The sequence below is a fragment of the Cyprinodon variegatus genome, unplaced genomic scaffold, assembly GCF_000732505.1.
Source record: "Cyprinodon variegatus isolate N-32 unplaced genomic scaffold, C_variegatus-1.0 Scaffold471, whole genome shotgun sequence".
NCBI classification, from domain to species: domain Eukaryota; kingdom Metazoa; phylum Chordata; class Actinopteri; order Cyprinodontiformes; family Cyprinodontidae; genus Cyprinodon; species Cyprinodon variegatus.
Window position 1 is genome coordinate 108580 of NW_015150924.1, and position 23553 is coordinate 132132.

General features: G+C 38.6%; 1 protein-coding gene across 1 annotated transcript in view; it reads right to left on the reverse strand.

The window, feature by feature from the left end:
* Window positions 1-4277: 4277 nt before the first annotated feature.
* prkci (protein kinase C, iota) overlaps window positions 4278-23553 on the reverse strand; it is a 36809-nt gene continuing 17533 nt past the window's right edge. Inside the window, exons 4-18 of the mRNA XM_015389750.1 lie at window positions 23100-23150; window positions 21526-21611; window positions 21200-21337; window positions 21060-21114; window positions 17857-17912; window positions 16797-16973; window positions 14570-14667; window positions 12718-12804; window positions 12502-12637; window positions 12294-12381; window positions 10524-10649; window positions 10010-10089; window positions 8546-8635; window positions 5810-5925; window positions 4278-5715 (exon numbers count right to left, since the gene is read on the reverse strand). Coding sequence (XP_015245236.1) covers window positions 5628-5715; window positions 5810-5925; window positions 8546-8635; window positions 10010-10089; window positions 10524-10649; window positions 12294-12381; window positions 12502-12637; window positions 12718-12804; window positions 14570-14667; window positions 16797-16973; window positions 17857-17912; window positions 21060-21114; window positions 21200-21337; window positions 21526-21611; window positions 23100-23150 — 1472 coding nt within the window. The 3' untranslated portion in view covers window positions 4278-5627. The remainder of the gene's footprint in view (window positions 5716-5809; window positions 5926-8545; window positions 8636-10009; window positions 10090-10523; window positions 10650-12293; window positions 12382-12501; window positions 12638-12717; window positions 12805-14569; window positions 14668-16796; window positions 16974-17856; window positions 17913-21059; window positions 21115-21199; window positions 21338-21525; window positions 21612-23099; window positions 23151-23553) is intronic.

Sequence of the window (23553 nt, forward strand, 5' to 3'; positions counted from 1 at the left end):
TCTGAACGTCCACCCCATAGAGCACTATATATGGGATACACCATTTTAAATGAGTGTCTGAATGTCTAGAACAGAGGTCACGGATTAGCGGGCCGCGGTCTGGAGCCAGACCCTCCTGCTGGCTAATCCAGACCCAACTTGATTTACAACATTCAGAAATTGATGAGAAAAAAATGAAAAAGTGTGGACTGCTGGAAGAACTGTGGTGAACTGGTGACAGAAAAGTGAAATGGTGTGCTCAAAGAGGACCCTGCACATTTTGAGTTTGTTTGGCTCAACCTACTGCTGTGAAGCGGGATTCTATGAACATAATCAAAAATAAATATCAATCCAGGCTCAAAATGAGCAGCTTGATATGTGCTTGAGAATGGCTTTGTTACCATTCAAACCCAGGTTTAAAGCCTTGCAGGGCAGCCTAAAGCCCACTGCTCTCATTTAGTCATAAAAAAGAAAAAAACAAGAACAAACTGTTCAGGTGTTTTATAAAATATGTGAATCAGGAAATTGTCTATATACCAAACTGAGTGATTGTTGTTCTCTACTTAAAAAAAACTTTAGATTTTAAAATGGAAACATTTTCTATTATTTTTTTATATGTTTCTATTTAAAAACCAAATGTATAACATGGATGCATAAACACAAAGTAACGGATTATAATTAAAAATATCTCTGGACCTTTACGTGTTGTTGATTTTCTTTATTCAGACCCTGCTAATTTTTAATTGGTTACCCCTGGTCTAGTAGATGATAGGGTAGTGGATGCAAAATTTCCCACAATGCACCTTGAAAAGTAGTTTGCATCAATGGTCAATGGGCAGATACAGTATATCCCAGAATGATTTGGAAGGGATCTCCTCGCAAGGTATTAGGGGATTTTGTTGTGGGAGCGACAGAGAACAAAGATGGAGTCGGAATCACGTGACCAATGGGGAGCAAAAAATAGTTGCCATCTGGCAGAACAGGTAGGTAACTGAGAGCATTATAAAATCCCAGCTCTATATAATCATTAAGGGGTTAGGGAGGACATCAGTAAACGGCACAGTGACTACATGCAGCCCACTGACAAGGCTGGACACACCTTGATTTAACAAAAACCTTGGGTGACATTATCATTTTGTTCTTGTGGTACCCTGTTTTTATCATTCTGTTCATATGTGTGTGTAGGTATTGTATGATTTAGCATTTAGCTCATTCCAGTCTGAGCTGCACTTTGTTTCATGCAGAGATCTGCTGCTGTAATGTGTAAATATTTAATGTCCAATTGATTGATCTTGCAATTTATGGGATGCAGAGGCTGAAACCAAATTTCCTCTGTGGAACATCAAAGTACACCTTACCTTTAGTCACTGATTATTAAAGCATCAATTTAAAAAAAGGAAAACCCTCCCCCTGAAAAGGAATACATAAAGCTCAGATTATTGCCAGACCTTTATATTCATTTAAATGTGATGAGAAAATGAAGCAGAGCAGAAGAAAACCAATGAGAAATAATCCAGAGCAACTTATATAGTGCAGCCCTCGTTCACCCTACTTAGGTATATTAGAAGCAGAATGGGAAAATGTGAAACCAACTGCTAATAACATTTTTGAAGGGGCCTAGTCAAATTCTGGACAGAAATCCAATAGAGATGCAATAATATGACATTAAGCAGGCTGTTCATGCTCATAAACTCCCCCATTGATTCATCTATGCAAGGAAAAGTGGTACCAGATTTCTCCAAATTATTCAAAGATGGGAGCTAATTTTCTCTCAGAAAGGTCCAGGCTGTTTTAGTTTTTCCTCATAAGTGATGAAAATGGTATTTATGCATGCTTTCATCAATTTAAATTTGATGATCAAAAAAATGAGGGTGTAACAAAAATAACATAACGGAATTCTGTAAAATGGAAAACCCTTTTTTCCAAGTTCTTCCAGTCATCCATCTTTGTTTTTCTATCTACTGAGGCCTCAGTGATCACCGTACCTTTATTATTAGTTTTTAAACCCTGCAGAAGTGTTCTTTAAGTGGTGCTCAGTGAAACTAAGGTTCCTCCATCATTAAAATCAAAGCCACCTTACAGGGAGATTGGAGTAGAGCCGATGGTTGAGATCTCTCAGTAACTCTCCAGTCAAGAGCAGCTCTAAATGCAGAGCCACGGCTGTGCCAAATACAACACCATGTGACTCTGCGGCTTGTGTGTGTGTTTTACTAAGAGATTGCATTTAGCTGCTACTTTGTGTCTTCTTCTGGTTAATTAATCTCTTTTGGGACAGGCTGAAACACCCAACAAGATACGTGCAATTAGAACAGGACATTTTTGTTTCTACGGTCCCTCCTCTGTTTTACATCATTAATTAAACAAGGTTAGCCTTTTTCCGTGTCTTCCACGGGGCGATGCGGAGCCCCCATGCCTGGGGAGGGCCTACCCCGGTTAGAAACTAGAGAGGGCACAGCAGCAAAGTCAAACACGGCACCGAGGGAATACAGAATTATGCCGAGGCATTTATCCTACTCCCTGCATGCGGCAATGCTGGCTCTCATTTAGTCGGTACAAATGGGGGGCATTTCTGTGAAATCTGGTTCAGTTGAGACAACGTGCAGCAGGTTAAAGTATGGGGAAACAAGCCTCTCCAATGAGGTTGTAGCCACTTATTGCATCTCACAAATCAGCTTGGTTTATTACTCCTGACATGTATTATCATTTCCATGACCCCTTTTTCACCTTTTCACACTCAGCATGGAGTGAGGGCAGAGTGAAGCCACATGGCGTCACTGACCTTTTCACCTCAGGAAGATGACAAGGCCTCTGGAAAATAAAAATTAAAAAATAAACCAGGAAGATGATCCCTGGAGGAACAGCTCCGGCTTAACACATCCAGTCTAATACCCATCACTCCAGGACACCCATGCAGGGGAGGGCTTAGGTTCAGTCACTGCACTAAGGCAGATTTCTAATTTTAGGAGAGCCAGCTTGTAAACTAGGTTCCTTACTTAAAGTCAATAAATAACTAATAGAACTTGGATAATTTAAAGTGCAAAATATTAAAATTAAAGCCACATATTAGTATATTTCTACTTAAAGCATCTAATATTTCTATTAGAAATAATATATATCTTTTTTCAAACAGAAAATATCCCTAGAAGACCATAAATGAAACAGCAGCGGCAGTAGTAAAACAAAAGTGCAGTTTTAATATCTGGAAAAGTAAATGATTGGAAATGTTGAAGTCTCACATTAGGCCAGGTCTGTTCAGATGAGACCAAATGTAAACATTCCGGCATGAGGCTAGGCAGAAAAGATTGGCTGGAAACCTGTTCACAGCTGCAGGAGACTTGAGAATGGAGCAGTGCAATCATACATATCAAGCCACATTGGTTTAGTAAAAATGGCCTAGTCAAAGTCCAGGCACAAATCTATCCACGAACCTAGGAAACCTAATGATCATAGATACTCTTCTGCAGTCTTCACTTAGGTTGAGATTCAACCTGAGTTCCAGGCTTATAGGGTAGCACAGACAAAAGCCTGGTAATGCAAAAAAACATGCAAATTAACTGAAAAACAGGTCCAACCATTAGTAATGGGGAGAAGTTGAGGTTGTTGTTGGCCTGCCAGCTGAACTGAAACTGGCCCATGCCTTTGCAATGGGGAGCCATTAGGGTTGTTATTGGCCTGGCTTAATAAGCGCAATGTTTTGACCACCTGCATGGCGATGAGGATTGAGATTATAGTGGTAAGGAATCCACTGTAAAGTTGCATCGTAGGTTTTTGAGAGCTGAAACCTGTGAACATTTTGGTGCTAAAAAGAATGTCCTTTGTCCTTAAGGTGTAGGTGGACAGCAGAGTCGTGTCGGAGGAGGTCGCTCTCATGTTGAGCCATGCATCTGTTTAGAGGTTGTTTGGTTTCTCCAATATCAGATTAACTTTTTTTGGAATGACTAAGACCTGGATGACTGAGAACCTTTACCAGCATTTTCACCTTTAATTGGTCTCATCTGTAGGTAATGAAGAACACAAAAGGCTAAAACTGGCTCCTGAAATCCATTGTGGCCTAGTTTTAGTTTATTTCACAACCATTTTGGCAATTAATAACAGACAGGTTCTATTCTATCATCTCTTGCCAAGATTGGAGGGTTCTTCAATAGGGACGATTTTGGCTAAAATACAATGAATGATGAATCGTAAAAAAAATAAAAAAAAAAGGTGAAAAAGTGTGTAGGATTCCTTTAGTGGGGCATTGCAGACTAATAGCCAGTGAGACACAAACACATTACCACAAGGAGAGAAATAAAATGTTTATTTTACCATCTGCATTTTTTTTCTTCTTTAAACACTAATAATAAAGTCCAGCGGATGGTAAAACATCTGCAAAATACAACAGATACAAACAATAGTAGACTCCCCCCATAACATTTTGGAATCAATGTAGTGATAAAAAAAAAAAAAAAAATTAAGATTGAATCTGATTTAAGAAAAGCAACAGTAAAGCTAACCTGTAACAGAGGAATGTGTTCCTCCACTGTCCGTCTGATGACCGTGGCTTAGTGTCATTACATTCATATGTAGCTTTGAAATACCTCCAATGTTAAATTGTGGACTAAGTTAACAGCGTTAAAACCACATTTTAGGGTTTAAACTGCTCAGCGATGAAAGTTTGGTTTTACAAGAAAAGGACGCACAAGGAATGAAGGAAAATACAAATAAAATAAAATAAAGAGCGCAAGTTTTAGAAAGGCATTGTATTTAAAAAAAAAAAAAAAATATCTGAAAAAAAAAAGAAAAAAAAAGAAAATCTGTTTATATATATATGTATATATATAAAGTCTATAACCTAGGACAACACATCTTCCTTATGCATACTGTACCATCTAACAAGTCCCAGAAAAATGGTTTTTGGTCCTGTATGAGTGTATATGAAGGAAATTCTGCCCGGCGACAATAAAACCTGCGCTACAGCATCCAGGTACTTTGTGCTATCCCATCAGCTCCCACGGTGCTTTCATTCACAGCATTAACTCACTATTAGTGTTTAAATTCCTTCATTCTGGGAGAAGGGACCTGAAGCTCTTGTTATCCAGAACCAGAACTTTTCTGATTCATATACACAGGCTGCATGTGAAACACTTATAATCTAAAATAAAATATGAGAAAATATATTGACTTTTCATCATTTTTTTCCTCATAGTGTTATGATTACTCTTGTTCTAGGCAGAAGTCATTCCTGTCTAAACATGGAGTGAAGCTAAAAAGGCCCCGTCTAATGTTCATCAATAGTAGTTTATTCTACACACACACACAAATAAAACCTGCTTTGAAAATGCCCCATTGGCTGAAAGGAGAGGATGCGTAGTCCGTCAGCAACCTTGGAAGAACTTTACGGCCACAATAAAGCGGCCCAGAGAGAGAAATGATCAGAGCAGATTTACATGATACAAAAGAAGAATTAACAAACCAACCAGGCTTAAGGGCAAATGGTTATAAATGGCAGAGTGAGAGACTGGTTTTGGCAAAACAGAAGCGTTTGTGCGGCCCTCGAACAAAAGGTTAATGTTGCTGGGTTGTCTTGTAACCATGCAGCAGGGAGACGCCACGTAAACATGGGTTTAATTGTGAGTGTTTGGTGTTTGCGGGGACAGATGTTGCAGCGCTCACACGCACTCCTCTGCAGACATCAGCAGAGGGTTGATGTACTCGAAGCCCTCGAACTCAGACTGGTCGATCTTCCTCACGGCGTCCCTAAAATAATACAGATAAAATAATCAGATCAGGTGAAGAGCTGGGCTGAAAAGAGGAGTTGTAAGATGAGGCAAAAAGGCAGAAGGTAAGTTACTCGTCATCGGGCGTGAGCTGGATGGGCTCATTGGTGAACTGGGCGTCGAAGTTGTCCAGTCCGAATTCCCCTGAGATGTTGGGTTTGAATGGTGGGACTACCTGCTTCTGCTCCAGCTGAAATGACAGGAAAATCAAAACACATCAAAAATAATGTTTGGGTTTTATTCATTTCAATACTGATTGTTAAGTAACTGGACTAGTTTCTTTAAATCCATCTCAACCACAGACTAATGGATTCCCTTAATATATATTACAATTTACACAAAGTAGCTGAAACTTTTAGAGTAGAAGACACATGAAAGGGGGGACAGGTTCCAAACGTCCGCTTTGGTCCCCTGCACATTTTACTGTCCAAAAACAATTACGCTACAGTACACAGACATTTGTCGAGCACTAGGACCAAGTGAAAAAACGCAGCACAAGCTGGGTTTGTGATTGGGTGGTTAAACAGGCTATAGTAAGTTACATTCAAAAATACCCCCCAAGAGCTCCCCCTGCAGGCCTACAGGTTAACTGGAGAGCAGAGCTTTGGGTTTGAATCAGGTTGGTCAAAGCTGCAGGGAGGAGGGAGTGCAAGCTGATCCATCCAGACGCTCTGACCAACTGCTGTGTCTCTGCTCCAGACCAAACAGGGGGAAAAAAAGAGGTCATGGTGATCCCTGCTGAGCTACCCTGTCTGTTTGTCATTCCACAGCGCATGTGGGTCATGTGGGTCTGAACACTGGGATGAAAAATGTCCCCAATACTTCAAACAGGGACAGTAGGCTTTAATAGACTAAGTTAATCTTTGCCTGTTTTTTCCTTCTTTAATTAGGCTTTTCTAACAGAAGCATTATTTGGATTTCTAAGTGACAACATTACGCATTTCTTTGAAATCATTTCTGCAAATGTCTGAGCTGCGACACTAGTGGGAAGCCGTTTCCTTTTACTGCGACTGCTGTCATTAAACGGAAATCTTACTCGTAGACGGCATCTCATTCATCTCTGAAACAGATAACAGGAAGCCTTAAAATATCTGTGTATTTCTGCTTGCTTTAATGGTGGTGTACTAGCAAGTGATTCTAAAACTCCTAACCAGGGACTGACTAAACCCCGGAGCTTTAGTTAATCCCAATGAAATTTGATAAGTTTAAAAAAGGAAAAATATTTGGATGAACTGCAGCATTGTAAAGCAAGTGGAAAAAAAGTCAAAGCCTGGTTTGGTATCAGTGGCTGAGATTATGAATCACAATCTCTGATGTAGAAAGAACAGCTTCTCTGAAATCTGGAATCTTTGGGGGACATTCAGTGTCCCTCTGAGGTAAAACTAGATTCACCAAGAAAACCAGAGCTCCACTATTTAGCTCTATATGGTCCCTCTCTAGTAATAGCTTCTCCTTCTTTGGCTAGAGCCTATCTCAGCCCATGTGTGAGTCATCCTATTTGCTGTTGTCAGTCTCTCTCCCTGACATGTTTGTCTCTGTCTGGCTGCTCTAAACAAGGACATGCGTATCAGGCCACAGCTGACAACTCTTGGCTTTAACACAGCGGCTAAACCTGCAGAGCACGACCCCGGGAGCACTAAGGTTTGACCCTCAGCTGTCGGTCTTTGCCCTACTTTCAAACAGGTACACAATAGGGTTTGAGAGTAAAAACACAATATAGTTGCATCTCAAACTAAAATGTTAAAAGAATAATTTACTTTATTTAGTACAAAAGTGAAACTCATTTCGATTTATTCGACTTTAACATTAAAATGTTATATTTAAGTACAGTGAGGATAAGAAAGACTGCGACAAAGTCGTCGGTTCGGAGGATGCTCTATCAGACACCTACATGGAAAGTTGAATGGAAGGAGAAACTGTTGCACCCGAACAATCACAGCTTAGACTGCTTATCTGACTGGAATGGAAAGTTATGCGAGAGAATAAAAACTGTCGTACAGATAAATGTGATCAACATGAATAACCACATCCTTTGAAGGATCATGAAGCAAAGCCTGTTCAAGAGTTTGGGGAGGTTTAGAGGGCATGGACTGAGCCTGCAGTCAAAAGCCAAACATCATATCCAGGAAATAAACATCCTTACCTAGTTTAGTTATATAGCCTATTGGAGAAAAAAAAAGAAGATCCATGCTGATCAACCAAAGAAAGTAAATAAAAACAGTACAATCTCGACGTTTATAATATAAATAAAAAAAAAATTATTTAAAAATGTTGTTATAAAAAGGGAAAAAAAGAGCATACTATTTATCACAAAGTGGAATACATGGATTATGGCCGCGGTAAAAAGCTTAGATTTCAGAAACAATTCCACCAGCTTTATGGTCTTAAAGAATTTCATATTTTTAGGCATCTGGTCACCTTTGAGTTCCAGTGTGGATCTTGGATCATTTAAGTGAGACTGATTGGCTAACCAGAGTGTTCTTTGTGGTGTAAAGATGTAAATGGCTGAACTATTTCAAGGTTTAAAAGTAAACATTCGTAGGTTATACAAAAGCTCAATATTTCTAAATCCAAAATTGCTAAAATTAATTTTTAATTTTTGGAAGCAGAAAGCGAGGATGATGGAAATAAACATTGCTTTAGATATGTCTATCTGTGGAAAATAAATTCAAATGTGATTTGATTTTAGTATTTAATCAGTGAAATAGACCATTCTAATGCATTCAGATGTCTCCTTAGATGTGAACTATGGAGGAAAAAAATGTGGAAAGACAGACAACAAAACTGTAATGGCAACCAGATTCACTCACAAGGTCCCAGTCGACGTTTCGGAAGAACGGATGGCCGCTGATGTCTGCAAAGCCTGTCTGAGGGTGGCAGCCCAGACGATCCTTGGGATCCTGTGGGAGTGAAGGCGAGAGGAGGGTGAGAGACAGTGGGAGATGACAGCAGGAGAGTGAAACAACATGTTCACCCAGAATGAGGAGAGTGTGATGGGGGAGAGGATTTGAGGAGAGTGGAATAGAAGAAGGCCCCTAAACCAAAAACTTTAAAGGAATCTGAAACCTACTTATAAAATTTCTACCCATTAGTTTATACAAATGTATTTTTAAAGAGTTTCCCTTAAAGTGAGTCATAATCTCATTTTCTTTCCCCGTTGGGTGACTGAGCTGAACACATCTTGTAATAAAAACAACCTTTTTAGTTTTTATTTTTAGATGTTGGACTTATTAATATATAATGTTTGACCTCTCATAATGAGCCATCAATACCACGAAGTAAGAGAGGCATTGTCATGTCTGTCACTTGTGGGCTCCACAGAGTTTATGAAAGAAATATTAGTAACACTGCTGGTAACAAGTATGACAAATACAAACACCAGAAACGACAGTTGAACAGCCTCTCCAACAGCAAAGGTGAGCCAACTCTGCTGCCATCGGCTGTGGTTTCATCCCCTCACAGACTAGCTGTTAGCTTCAGCCGCAGGGACCAACTAATCTGAATTCATACCAAAGGAAAACACAAAGAGAGCAATCTACTACAGAGAGGATAGCCAGCTGACCCATAAAAGAAAAAAATATCTTGAAAAAATATCTTACACTGTCTTTTTAACACTGCGCAGGGATTTGTTTACTACTATGATCCTGGTAGGTTCTCCCAGAGCAAACTGCTGTCAAGGAAAGCTTGGATTCCATAGAGGAGCCTAAGTGTCCCAGTAGGGGTTAGATGGGAGCCTAAAGCCTCAGGATGAATCCTAGCCAACACCTTATGAAGGTTTCTGGGGAATATTCCACTAAAACAAGACCTCAGGGCCACAATGACCTTTGAACAGGAACCTGCATCTGTATTGCAAATGTTTAAACTATTCAAAATGTCTTTTTTTTTAATATGATGCCAAACTGAGAAGCCTATTGAGTGACCACTTTTCAGTATATCAATTATTATGGTTCATCAATACCCCTCCCCCATACGTTGTCAAACACTGGCAGCAAGAGAAACGGCTACAATTTTACTCTAAAAGAAAATCTAAATGATACATTTCCTATATTGTTTTTGCTGAACTTAGTTTAAATGTTGCTATTAAAATGGACGGCTCCCAAACATCACTCCTCAATGTGCGCATCAAATATGTATGGTAACATCAAAGTGTGTGAGGGAGGTGGATGGAGAAAGAGATAGAAGACGGGGGAAGAGGAACCAGGCTAACAGATGTAGAATATTGCAAAGCCCAGCAGGGGCAGACTCTGATTCTAGCCTGTTTAATCTCTTCATACCTTGTTGAGAAATCCTTTGAGAACGCTGGCAGCTTTGACTGACAACGAGCGCGGTATTCGGATCTGTTTTTCCAATATGACTGTGGAGAAAAAAAAAAAAACAAGATGAAGAAAGAAAAGATGTTAAGACTGACACACATTCCTCTAACTGACATGGCAGGTTATTGACACTGCTGCAGCTCGGACTCCCAGGGCTGAACAGGCTGCTCTTACTGCCGCTCCTGTCATCCATGTTGTAATAACATGTCTTGAATTATACATCCGGCTGCAGCTCCAACATCTCACCAGCTATTCTAAGAACACACACACATTCTGAGAGCATATTTAATGATGAAATAAAGGGAAAACACATACTTTCACACATTATTCCATCAACAGATGGCATGTGGCTGGCACCAAGAGAAGCCGTTAGAAAGGTGTGAATAAAAAGGTGTTGGATTCTTCAGCGCTGTAGTTTTTTTTCCTCTTTCCTCCAATAATTAATCTTAGTTGTGCAACTTTCTGTGAGTTATACCTTGAAAGAGGTAGTCTTCTGTGTTTTGGTCCGGGTTGTCAGAGCTGCCGACGATGTCGAACGGCGAGCGGCCAGCCATCATCTCGAACATCAGCACGCCCAGCGCCCACCAGTCTACGCTGAACCCTGAAAGAAACACGCCGCCCGTTAGAGATTCAACCAGCAGAACAGGAGTGCATTCAATAAATTATTCTATAAACAATACAGTTCATGATTACCGCATCTGTCACTAACTGACCCTCTGGGTTTTAGGTACTTTTGCCATTGAATAATTTATATATATTGTACACATATATTAGTACACATCGTAGAGAAAAATGCTATGGTTTTAATATTTCACATAACATTTGATGTTTTGGTTTTCAGCCTTGGTTTCGCAATTTTTTGCCTCTCGGTTTTTGCCAAGAATTTTCATTTCAGTGCATTTCTGGTCTGAATGCTGTAGGGCTCTGGCATGCATGTCTTTTGCTTTTTTGGGCTTAACTATGTTTAAACATGTGAAAATAACAAATAGCTAAAACACTCTACCTAATCTATGTGTAATTCTGTATATTTGACCTGGTTTATCTTTCTCATCTACTGTTATGATTTTTCCAGCTCTGGCTGTGACCTTTAGCATCTACTGATGTGAGACTCCATTTAACAGGATGAACATATGCATGCAAAGGGCCAAAAAAAAAATGATGTTGCCAACATCTGTGCAGAACTTTTCCATTTTTCATCTCGTCTTAATAAAAGCCAAAAAATACATTTTCAAATTTGTCACTTGATGTTGCAATAATATATAAATAATCATTCTTTATCTTAATGTACACACAAATGTTCCAAATTTTGTGTTTTACCAACAGAGATTCATAGACAGCTCCTGGAGCACTGAACAGTGAAATAGATGGAAATTTTTAGACTTTTTTTTTAAGAGTCAGTTGGTTTTGGGTAATTCCTCCTTTGTTAAAACAAATAATACCGGTTAGTGATGCCTTAGATGATGCAGAACTGCCATGTTCAAACAAAATGCCATTTAGTTAAATTGCTGCAATTTCTTTAAAGCTTATTCTAGTCGGCCACTGAGGTTCAGCTTAGTGTCGAAACATGTTTGTTAACAAGTTGATCTTTCTGGTAAACAGTAATAAGAGACAATGCAGTGAAAACTAAAAGGGATCCTTACTTTTATTAATGGTTTCTCTGTCATGAAAGATACGTGAGGTAAATCAGGGCTTTTTAAGCACCCCACCCCTCCCCACCCTTTTTTTTTTTTTAACACCAAGAGACTTGTCGCTATGATACCCTTTTGGTTGCCAGGGAGCTTTTCCTATTTTAAAGTTATTGTTTAATGTGCTGATAATTATAGCTGTGGATTTCAGAGGAGCAAAGTGACATTTAACGGAGCAGCTGAAACTACATGCAGTTTCTGCTGTAAATGTAATGAGTTAGATTTGACTCATAAGTCTTTCGCCGGATATCTTCTAAAGTTCAAGTAGAAATTTAAAAGTTTCCCGATAAAATTGTTATAGTTTGAATTTATCTAGTTTAACAGCTCTTTTCAGGGTTTGTTTTTCCCCCTAAATGACGCCACATTTGTTTAATCTGCTCTCATCTTGTTTTTCCTTGTAACATTTCACACAGCACACATACATTTCCAGCTCAATTTCAGCAGCCACCATTATAACTGAAAGCATCATTTCACAGATCTCATCATAACTCCACGGTAACTTTTCATGGGCAATCATCGGATAGCGTTTCTAGTAAGTGCCTTCCTCTTGTAATTCTTACCATAATCCTCTCCTCTGAGTATTTCAGGAGCGATGTAATTAGGGGTACCACAGAAAGTGCTTGTTGTATCGCCTGGTCTCAAACCCTCCTGCAAAAACAGAAAAGATTGTTGATGTGAAATAAGTAAACCAACACCTCTGGAGTTCTGCAGCTTGCTTTTATCCAAAGTGCGGCTCCATTAGTTCACTTGTTGACAAGGAAACCACACCTTGCACATGCCGTAGTCTGTGAGTTTGATGTGTCCCTCAGAGTCCAGCAGCACGTTGTCAAGCTTCAGGTCTCTGTAGATGATTCCCCGCTCGTGGAGGTAGTTCAGCGCCAGACTGATCTCTGCTGAGTAGAATCTGAAGCAACAGAAAGATCACAAATCATCAACTTCAATGTGTCTTTGTGCTTATAAAAACAAAATCATTGCAATGTTTACCTGGCATGTTCTTCTGGGAGTTTTCTTTGTCTCTGCATGTGGAACATCAGGTCACCCCCATTTACATATTCAATAACAAAGAACAGTCTGAGGGGAAAAAAGAAAAAACATTTTGTTTGTGTTAAAATGTTTATTCATTGTCTGCTGGATGTATAGATAAAAACAGAACAGTTTGTTCTGTTTTGGGGGGTTAAACAGTGGGTGGTAGTTCTAAATATGATTTTATGATGGGAATCTCCCACAGTCTGAAGTGTGACCTCAAGTAGCTTGTTATATAGGGACAGTAATATCGCTACCACTCATTTAGTAGCATTCAATATCATTTAGTTATCTGGGTAAATTTTGAAATGACAGAATATTTTCCCTATATGACTGTTTAAAACTTTAGAAAGGTTTTGTTGTGTCTGACAGGGTCACAACTTTCACACCATACACAACTAAAAATAAACAATTGATATCATATACTTTAAACCATGATACCTGGAGCTCCACTTGAAGTTACAAAGAATAACCCTCTCACTTGTTAATTTTTCAAATGAATAATTGAAGTTAAAATCTAGTTGATCTGGCCTGTGTTTTATGTAACAGATCAATAAAGTGGTGACAAACTTAGTGGAAGAAAAAAAAAAGATGCATGGATTTCAAAGCTGTTGTTACAGCTACAAATCTTTAAGAAGACGTGGAGGTTTAAAGGTGTTTCCCTTCACTGAAGAGGATAGAGAGCATCTTTGTCTAGCTAGAATTCAACTTTTTAACATTCGCTAAGATACAGATATGGTAACTTTGAGTATGGATCATGCATACTTTTATTCTGCTTACGTTTGGCTCCACCCTCTGACTGAGAAAATATGATGCCCGATGATTGGCACCATATAGATACATTTCTAACACAAACAACTATGTAGCCGTTGAATGTCAACAAAGAATTCAGCAGACAATAGTGGGCAGTAGAGCTGACCAGGATTTATCCATCAGTTCATTGTTCAGCTAGAAACTGAACCTCAGCTCTTGTTTGAAGACTTTCACCTCTTCTAACAGGTATTCTTGCAGATTATTCCATATTTACCTCGATCCAGCTACTTAGCTTCCCCGTCCCCTAAGCATAAGACTGTCACTACCGTATCTGATGGTGTGTTTAAGGTAAAGCAGAGCATGTTTTACCACTAAATTATACGTTTTGGCCAGGGGACCTTTTTCCACATGGGTGCTTTGTGCATCAATAGTGGGAATCAGCAGAAAAAGGGATTTCTAAGGCTAGACGACACGACTTAGAAATTAGATATCTGATTTTTTTTCTACCAAATCTGAAGAATACATTTTTTCTCCTCACAAAAATGACAACTGGCATACAATACTTCCAAAAACAAACATTGTCTTTAATCATCATCCCCTCTAGGAAGTGACCTTAAATTAAAAGGCAATAAAATTAACGCTGTTAAACGTTCTAGTGAAACTATCATGTTTAACTACAAACAAAAATATAACAAAACATTTCTTTTTGCAGCTATTGGTTTCATACAGAGCCAGGAGGTAAGTTTATTAGTTATAGTTACACATCTGAGGAGAAAAGGTGACAAATAATGTCGCTATGAGCTACAGAAGCCTAAGGAGTGGATTACTTTAAAAAAAAATAAAAAAAATGCAGATTTTCCTAAAATTATATCTTCATAAAGAAAAAAACAAAGAAGATTAATCATTTTTATTGATTAATCACAAAGCCTTCCCAAGAACAACAGGCAATGAACATTGCATTGTTAGATTCGGGGGTAAAATAAAGGCAAGCATTTTTCTGAAATAAAGCAGGCGGTAACAAGGGTCACTGATGACCCTCAGATGACAGAAGGAATCTCACCTGCTGTCTGTCTGGAAACAGGAGTGGAGGCCCACCAGGAATGGATGATTAGAGGCCTGTTCAAAGACGTGCTTTTCTGTTTGGACCCAATCAATGTCCTGGAGGAGAAACACACAAAGACGCAGCCAAATGTCAATCAGAGATCATTGCAACATAGTATCCCTGAGCTAATAACAGCTGAATAAGCAGATTGCCCTTCTACAAAGCTCAGGGTTTGGTTGTATGGAAGGTGGCCAGCTGCAGGACAAAAAAAAAAAGGGCTGAGCTAAGAGAAGCGGCAGGACGACTCCATCGATGTTTGGAAGATAATACATCTGAACACGGATGTTGCCCAAGCTGACAGGGCAGGGACAGCTGAACACTTCAACATTGATCGAGAGGCTGTTTGTCAATTTGTCAATCATGCTAAGTGCATCTAATCAAATCTAACCACCCGTGATGCTGCTGGCTGCGCTGCTACATGTGTCGATGGATCAATTTCTGATGACATGATGGTTTATCTACACCTTCTTAGAGAGACTGATGGCTTTCAAAAGGTCTGTCAAGTTGAAGAAGTGTTTCAGACAGGATGAGAAGATGAATGTTCAGAGACAGAAGACAGATGTTCATCACGCAATGCAAAACATTTTTTCAATTAGTTAATCATACCGAGTGACTTTTAACCTGGACACCTGAATATCTAAGGGAAGAAAATAAATTATATATGCTACATTAGTGTCCATAATATTCATCACCTACATTCATAGCCATAATATGCAAAGCCTATATGTGTATCTATTATATTCATATTTTTATTTACACACCATAGCAGCATCCCACTCTGACTTGACTATTTTAAAAAATGTTTTAAACTCTCATCTTTTCTCTCTGGAGTTTAATACTCAAAAGGGAATTGGTTTTGGTTGATTTTATGCTTCTCTTTTATTTTGTATTGACATTCAATTTTGTATTATTTGCTTTTATATATTTTCTTTTATCTTAGTGCATTTAATGGTGTTTTTGTGTTTAACGGTGTCTGTATTTTTGCGATAAAATGCTATATATAAATAACATTGGATTGGAAAGATTAGTCAAATCTACACATTTTCATTACCTAAACAAATAACCGCTTTGACAATTTCACCTGGCTTATATGAAGTAGTTTCAGCAAAAAATATAGCGGTAAAATTAAAGGTGTAACATCCTTTTTTTTGTGTCCCATTTAACAACATAGTGGAAGAAACCTGACCAAGCTGCTCCAGAACAGGAGAACACTTGGTGTTTTTGGTCTCTCCAATGTTGTAGTCCACAGTTAAAAAACAAAAAATAAAGAACCTGAGTATTTAACCGGTAAAAAAAATAAAATAAATAAAAAATACAGAGCTGAACAGTTTAAAACATTAGAAATTGACAGCAGTCTACATCCACTGAAAACTATTTAAGACTTTCAAGAATGGCTGTCATTTATAATAATTTCCAAATTTCCAGGGCCTTGAACTTATTTATTTTCACAAATTCACAGATTTTCATCAATTTTAGGATCTGCGGAAACACTGGGGAGGAAGGAACAGCTTTAGAAAGGGTTTTCATGAAGATAAACCAAGTATGCTTCAGTTCAAAGGTCATAAATTGATTGATGCAGAATCATTGCAGAATGTTCTTGCAAAAATTACATGGCTTCATACCCGTTTTGCCAGTCACCATTTTTACATTATTTTTAGCAAATTAAACTGAAACCTGTAGTTTTGTGATGTTCTGGGTTCTATTGTGAGCTCTTCAAAGAGTTGTTGGTGTGCTTTTGAATTAATGTACTTTAGTCGGTGGCTTTGTTAATCTTTCAAGCCGACAGCTTTCAGTGTTGTTAAAATTTCTTTATATTTTGGCATGATCTGTTCATTTTTAAAATAATTTCTCCAACTTCATGTTGTCTGACTGGTTCTATCTAAGTCATTTCTGGACTCTACAGGTAGATGCAATAAGAGCAGTGTGCAGCAGGTGATAATTAACTGTCTGAAACTTTGGCGATAGTTAACAGCGGAGCTGACTTCCTCGTCATAAATACAACTGTCATTAGAAATATCTTAGATGTAGAACGTCCAAGAATCTGACTGTTATTATAAGTCTGTAAAGAAAGGTGGAGTTACTGGAAACATTTTCCAGTAAGAAAAGAAAGAAAGAAAAGCCTGTTTTGTTCTTGGTATCCTTTTATTACTATAAACATTAAAAAAGCCCTTCCAGGATCAAATACCTCGTCATCATTGACAAGCTCCTTCTTGACGACCTTCATGGCGTAGATGCGCTCTGTCTTCTTCAGCTGCACCAACAGCACCTTGGCGTAGCTGCCTCTGCCGATCACCCGCAGCAGATCAAAGTCTGCCAGGCCCAGGCTGGTGGGAGACTTCCCCGTGTCTCTACTGCTGCGCGCCTGGAGGGGAGGCAGGTAGCAGAGACGGGAAAGTGAGGGAAAAAGAAAAAAAGCAACAAGCAGGATGGCAAATCACATCATCAAAACAGTAAACAACCTAATATGATGATTACAAAGTCAACGGAGACAATCTGATATGAATCATTTCCATCCATCTACCTTTCTCAATCTAATTTCATCTGTGAAGTATTGACAGCGCTGATGATTTGGTTTGGACAGGAAGATGATTTCCTTTGGGTAACTTTGCAAATGAGATTGCAGCAGCTCCCACTGCAACTTTTAGAGAATAAATCTTTCTAATGATTTCCATGTGTCTATTAAAAACCACCATGCAGCTTGCATTAGGTTAGGCCCTTGTATTACAGTCATATTTCTCTGTAAACATGGCTCCCACTTCATCTTTTCCTCACCCGTCTATTTCACCTTCCCTCTAAATCCTCTCAGCAGTAAAATGATTTAACCTTCCTTTACATGAAAACTATCTACAGTGTCTCCTCCTAATCTACTGAATTTCGTAGAATTGTATTTATTCCTCCCCAGCCTCAGCCCCACAGGTTCATCCAAACTAGAGTAACCTCTAACTCCATCCAGAGCCATTAATCAGCTGCTGTTGTTGGGAGCTGTGATAAAAGGTTACTTAATTAGCTCCACCAATGGAAATCAATACTGGAGCGGTGCGAGGGGGCCTACGTCTGCACAGCCTATCACAGAGGCACAGTGGGTAAACAATACGTACAACGTTCACAAGGAGACTACCACCCTTATTATGGATTATTTTGTTTCCTCTTCACGCACTAATCATTGGGGTTGCTGAAGATTTTTAAAACATCTGAATAAATGACAAGTTGTGATGTGTGTGACAATCAACAGATTTCACTCTCACCTCTTTCTCCTCTCCATCGTAACTCAAGCTTCGAATGGAGTCTTTCGTCTGAGGGCCTGATAAGGAAGGAAAGTGAGGAAAACAAGTAGAAAAGTGGCAGACAGAGTGACAGACAGACATAAGGAGAGGAGGAGGTAGGAGGGGAGGGGAAACGAGTAGAGAAGGAAACAAAATAGGTGAGAGACAGTCACACCTTTTGTTCACAGCTCACTGCAATGCCTGGGTAATTTCTCACTTGGCAAAAAGAAATGTTTTTTTTTGGTAAAAGAAAAAGATAGAAGGCTGCTCTGTTTGGGAAATATTCAATTTTTTTTAAATCTGCACAACACACCGAGGTGCTTTGCTGGCATCCACAGCAGAGGCTGGTTCTCTATAATCACTAACTACTGCTTCAAACTGGCTCATTTCAGTCAACATCTCACCAACCTGGCTGGGCTTATATCTACACATAAACCTCAGATTATAGTCCACGCAGCAGTTGTTGGTAATGTAGTCCAAATGTTTAGGTGAAAAAAATCTGATTATGTTAACGATTCAATTTTAAGTCTTTGTATTATAATTGTAATAAAGGAATGTCACCTTTATTTAATAAAGTCAAAGACATACCAGTTTATTCATGTGAGGTTGATTACTTAAAATCTTCTATTCACAATAAAAGGTTTGATTATTTTTAGCTTAGAATTAAAAACAGTCTCCTTCCAGGTTGTCATAGGAACGCATGAAAGACATTTATAATTTAACAAATACCATGACGTAGCCTATCTTTTTGAATTTATTTAGGATTCTAAATTAGTCTGAGCCTCATGAGTTTATCTAAATCCTCTAAATACTCAACCAAGGTCAATTCACAAACTGGGTCTCAAGGTTGTATGGGTTCAATTGAAATTAGAATGAATAATTCATTAAAAAATGAATGCTCTATAGAATAACTATAAATAGTCATGTACTTGAAATATAGGTTTACTGCAAGTGAAAAAAAAGTGTTTCTTGGCAAATTTCATAGTAAAAGAATGTTTCTATTTAGGGGTTCACCGATTTATCAGGCAGCCCATCTATCAGCTTCCATGTTCTTAATTTTGGAGATGCGTGATTGGCCAATACTTGGATGAGAAACCAATATTTTCAGTATATCTAGTCTTCCTTAAAAGGTCTGAAATCTACCCACTGTCAATGCCTTAAACTTTAATTTATATATAAAGCAGTTATTTCGGAGGTTTTTAATTATTTCACAGGCAATGATTTTCAGTAAGATAAGATTAAAATATCCTGTGTTTTGTGATCTTATAGCAACTGACTGTGTAGGTTTAAAAACAAATATGCATCGGTCGAAATTGCAATCAACGTGCCAGGCTTTTTAAAGATCGGAAATAGGAAAACGTCCAGAAACCTGTAATCTGTGCAACTCTAAATTCATCATTATGCTACATTCAGACCGCAGGCTGCAAGTTTACATGAAAAGTCAATGGTTGTCACGTATCAAGATGCAGAAAAAGGTCCTGCAGCGCGTTTTGAGCAGCACGGCGGCGCAGCGGAAGCAGCGCCTAATGAGCTTCTGAGCATCTGAAGGGCTTCAGAAGCAGCCACTGCTGGAGTTGGAAAAATTTAACTTTTGCTGCTCACAGTTGATTAATGGCCAAATCATCTTAGAATGTCGAAACCTGCTGGCAAAAACCAGAGGCTGCTGGTGAACGGGATTCCCAGTGACAGAGCTCCGCCGTTGTACGGGGGTCTGAACGGCTCCGACAGCGAAATAATATCGTAATCTGGAAGAAGTGACTGCACTGATAAAGTTTTAAGGTGGACTTTCTCACTTATAAATCATTATTCATCAAAACAAGCCAAGCGACTCTTTCCATTTCATCCGCCATTGTTACAGGCAAAGAAAGGTAGGGTAGCTCCGCCCAACATGTATCAAACCCACTTTTCGACCATGCAGCTAGAGCAGCAAAGATGTTTAAGCCGCGCGTCAGACTGACTGGTACAAGCATCAAAAATGAAACGGCACGCGCATTTTCATTGCTTCTGCTGCGTGCAGTCTGAAGGTAGTATTACAGAAGGTCTTTCAAAGTAAGTCAAGCCACTCTGAAGCACAGCCTCTAAATACTTGCTCGTTTTGCCTAAATTTCTGGAACAGTGTGGCACGGCATGGGGGCAATCAGTTAGATGTCAAGACAGACCAGGTTGCTCAAATACTGATACTTAGTGTCCAATTGATTCTCTGTGAAGTTTAAGGCAAAGCAGTTTGCTGAAAAGTCAGAAACAGCAACCGTTGTTACTAAAGAGGGTATTATTACTTTTGGCAATGTGGACAGGAGCCAAGTCCTGCTGGAAAATTACATCAACATCTCTATAAAACTTATCAGCAAAGGGAAGCATGAAGTGCTTTAGAATTTCCTGGTTTCATCGGCAATGACTTTGGACTTGATAAAACAAATGAAAAGAAATTGGGACTAAAGTGACTTCTAAATGAAGTGTAAAATGTACTCTTGTCCAAAAAGATTACTTAGGTTTCCTGAGCAGAGGTACAGTCCTTCTCCCTACTAAGTCCAACTGAAATGATTCTGAATTTATCTCAAAAGTGACAGAACACAAAGCCAGATTTGCAAACGAATTCCCTTTTATCGCCCTAAAGAACTCACTCATGATGCCATCCACGCCCTGAATCGCCCTTGAAACCTTTGAACGGCCTGTGCTTCGCAACCTTGTTAAATATTTTTAAACATTTGTTTTCACCCAATTTTACCTCAACTTTCAGCTTCTTTAGCAAGAAGGTTTTGTTTCTTAACCTGCTTGTAAAGTTAGTAAACCTCTGTTTCCAGGAAACTGGAGCCAACAACAGTGGCAGTATAGACCAGAAGGACCTAACCTTACTGAACAGCATTTTATTGTCCTTATGTCCAATAAATTAATATTCAGAAATCAATGTCTGAACACATAGGTTTGTGTGTACTTACACTTAAAAGTAAAATATAAGACTAACTTTTTGATTTAAAAATCATTGAAATGCGGCATCTGCTGTACAATAATCTAACTGAGCTGTGCCTGTGGAGATGTGTGTAGGTCAGACGTTCACAGAGTGCGTCATGTTTGTGGTCCTTATTGGCGTTTGACATGCTGAGCCAGAGTTTCACTTCAACAAGATCTAAAAGTTGTGGAGATGTTTGAGATGTGCAAATCAACCATGTAGGAAAAGTGTGCATTACCTTGATGTTCAGCTGGGTCTAGATGACTCGATGGTGTGCTGGGCATTATTGGTTCCTGGATGAATTCAACCATTAGTTCTCGTTAGGAAAAACCAATTCAGATCACCCAAGTAGAAAATATCACTTGTGAGCGATCTCACCTGAATCATCTGTCGACCGCACTCCACTGTTACCAGTTTATGGCACTTCTTATGTACCAGCAGTTTGCAGTTGATGCATTTGTAACCTTGCCTTCCCAGACCCCAGATTCGGTCTGTACAGATGGCACAGTGAGCTCGCTGCATGGGAAGGTCAACAGAAGCAAACAATCGTCTTAGAAAACTGGTCGTTTTATAGAACAGTAATTTTCATCTGATAGAAGTTTCTACTCAAAGTGTATATAATGAAACTCTTACATGACAACCTCAAACAGCGCAGAACAAAAACTAAATTAGACCCATACACTAATTTCACCATCTTGTCTTACCCTGTTGAAGCGTTTGGCCTGAAAGGCATGGCCACTTGCGTAGTAGAGCTTCCTCCAACGTCGGGCACCGCGGCGATATATCGACTCTAAGAAGAAAGATAGACCACAGTAAATGGATGAATGTTTACTATTCTAACTGGTCTGAATGACAAAAAGTTTCCAGTTTAAACCATTAATTTAACCCATAACCTTTGTAGGATGTTTTTTTGAGCTAGCAACATTGGTTTGTAATAACAGAGCGATAGCAACTAAAATATTCATCCAGTCACTATTTTACCAGACTTTAGTGCCAGATTTTTCCTGCTGTTTTTCCATACATGTGTGTACAAAACATAACTGAGTTTTATTAACTTGATATTTCACAAAAACAAAAACAACTCAGTGCTGAAGCTAAATACTGACACAGAAAAAGGTAAATACGTTTTTTATTGCCATTTTTACACATTGGGACAAACGGACATGAAAGATCAGCCCCAATTAAGATGTTTTACTGATTTTTAACTGACTTCAGCTAGATTTAAAATGTGGTGAAATTAAACATTTCAAAAGTTCAGGAACACAAACGTTATGCTTCGCATTTACGTGGGACTGGAAGACTCATGAAGGTCTAGAAAAGCGTGTGAAACAGCACTTTACCAAGTATATGTCTGGTCAGCTGCCAGATAAATCACTCAAAAACCAAAACAATCCATGAGCAAATGTAATTTAATTTTCAATGAGAAAAATGTAAGTTGTGTTGTAATAAATAATAGCTGAAATAAGATAAACATATATTTATATACACAGAAGTACAAAATAAAAAAAGTTCTCCATTCAGATGAAAGTGAAATTCCTTACATTTCGGGAGATTATATATATATATATATATAATCTCCGGAAATTGTTGTGCAGACTCATTTAAATAAATCATTTAAGCACTTTTGGTGTTAAGGTTTTAGCAATAGACTGATACATCGGCTGACTGATACTTTTATCGTTTTCTTTTTTTCTTGCATCCTTATTGCTTCATATGTGTAAAAGCCAATTAGGCTTTAATAAAACTAATCGGTGCATCTCCAATTCAGATGGATGCTGCAATATCATTTACACAATTACACATTTTTCAGAGATGCTTCAAATCAATAATTAAATTAGGGCTGAAACAATTAATTGATTATCAAAATAATCGTCAACTAATTCAGTAATCGATTAATCGTTAACTGGAGTATAGAGACTCTAAAGCACGCCTTTAGCTGACAGTGCTGCCTACTTAGAGCAGTAATTATACCAAAATTGTGAATTTTTTTTTTTAAATATTTAGCATTTAAGATAAATCTCCATCCACAATATGCTCTATCCACGCAGGGTTTTCGTTCACCTGGTTTGATTCTGTATAAAACCTTCTTTAAGGAACCTTTGCCTATCCAATTATGAATTGATTAATCTAAAAAAAACTGATTATTCGATTTGCAGAATAATCGTTAGCTGCAGTCCTAAACTGGATATAACCCCTTTGCTCATTTTTTTCTTGAGAATCTTTATTTTAGAGTGCATCAACATTTAGTAAGTTTAAAAGTGACAGAAGGTTTACTCACTGTCTTCCCCTGGACAAGGCATACCGGGCTTTTCAGGAACACACGGAAATACTGGAAGGGAAAAAAAGAATGAAAACTAAATAACACAGCTGATCGGTCAGGTAATGAAAACATACGAGCTCTTTATGATGCAGTCAGTTTCATTTTCTCCTGTCAGATTCATTGGCTTTAGTTTGAATATGAGTGAATAAATGATCAATGTAAAAGAGCTCCGTAGAAGTGCTTAGACTGATGCATTTGCATTTACTCTGTTGAAAAGGCTTCACACCTTATAAGCATCATGTAGAAAGGCTGCTTACTGGATAACGAGAAATCAAACTATATTACAGCAGACTATAAGAGAAAAACACAGTAACCTCCACCCCGAGCAGCGTGAGTCAAAGGGGAGGCGTGGGCAGCAGCCAACAAGCTTGCTAACAAGCGGACCTGGTGGCCCCCAGGCGGCACTGGCAGA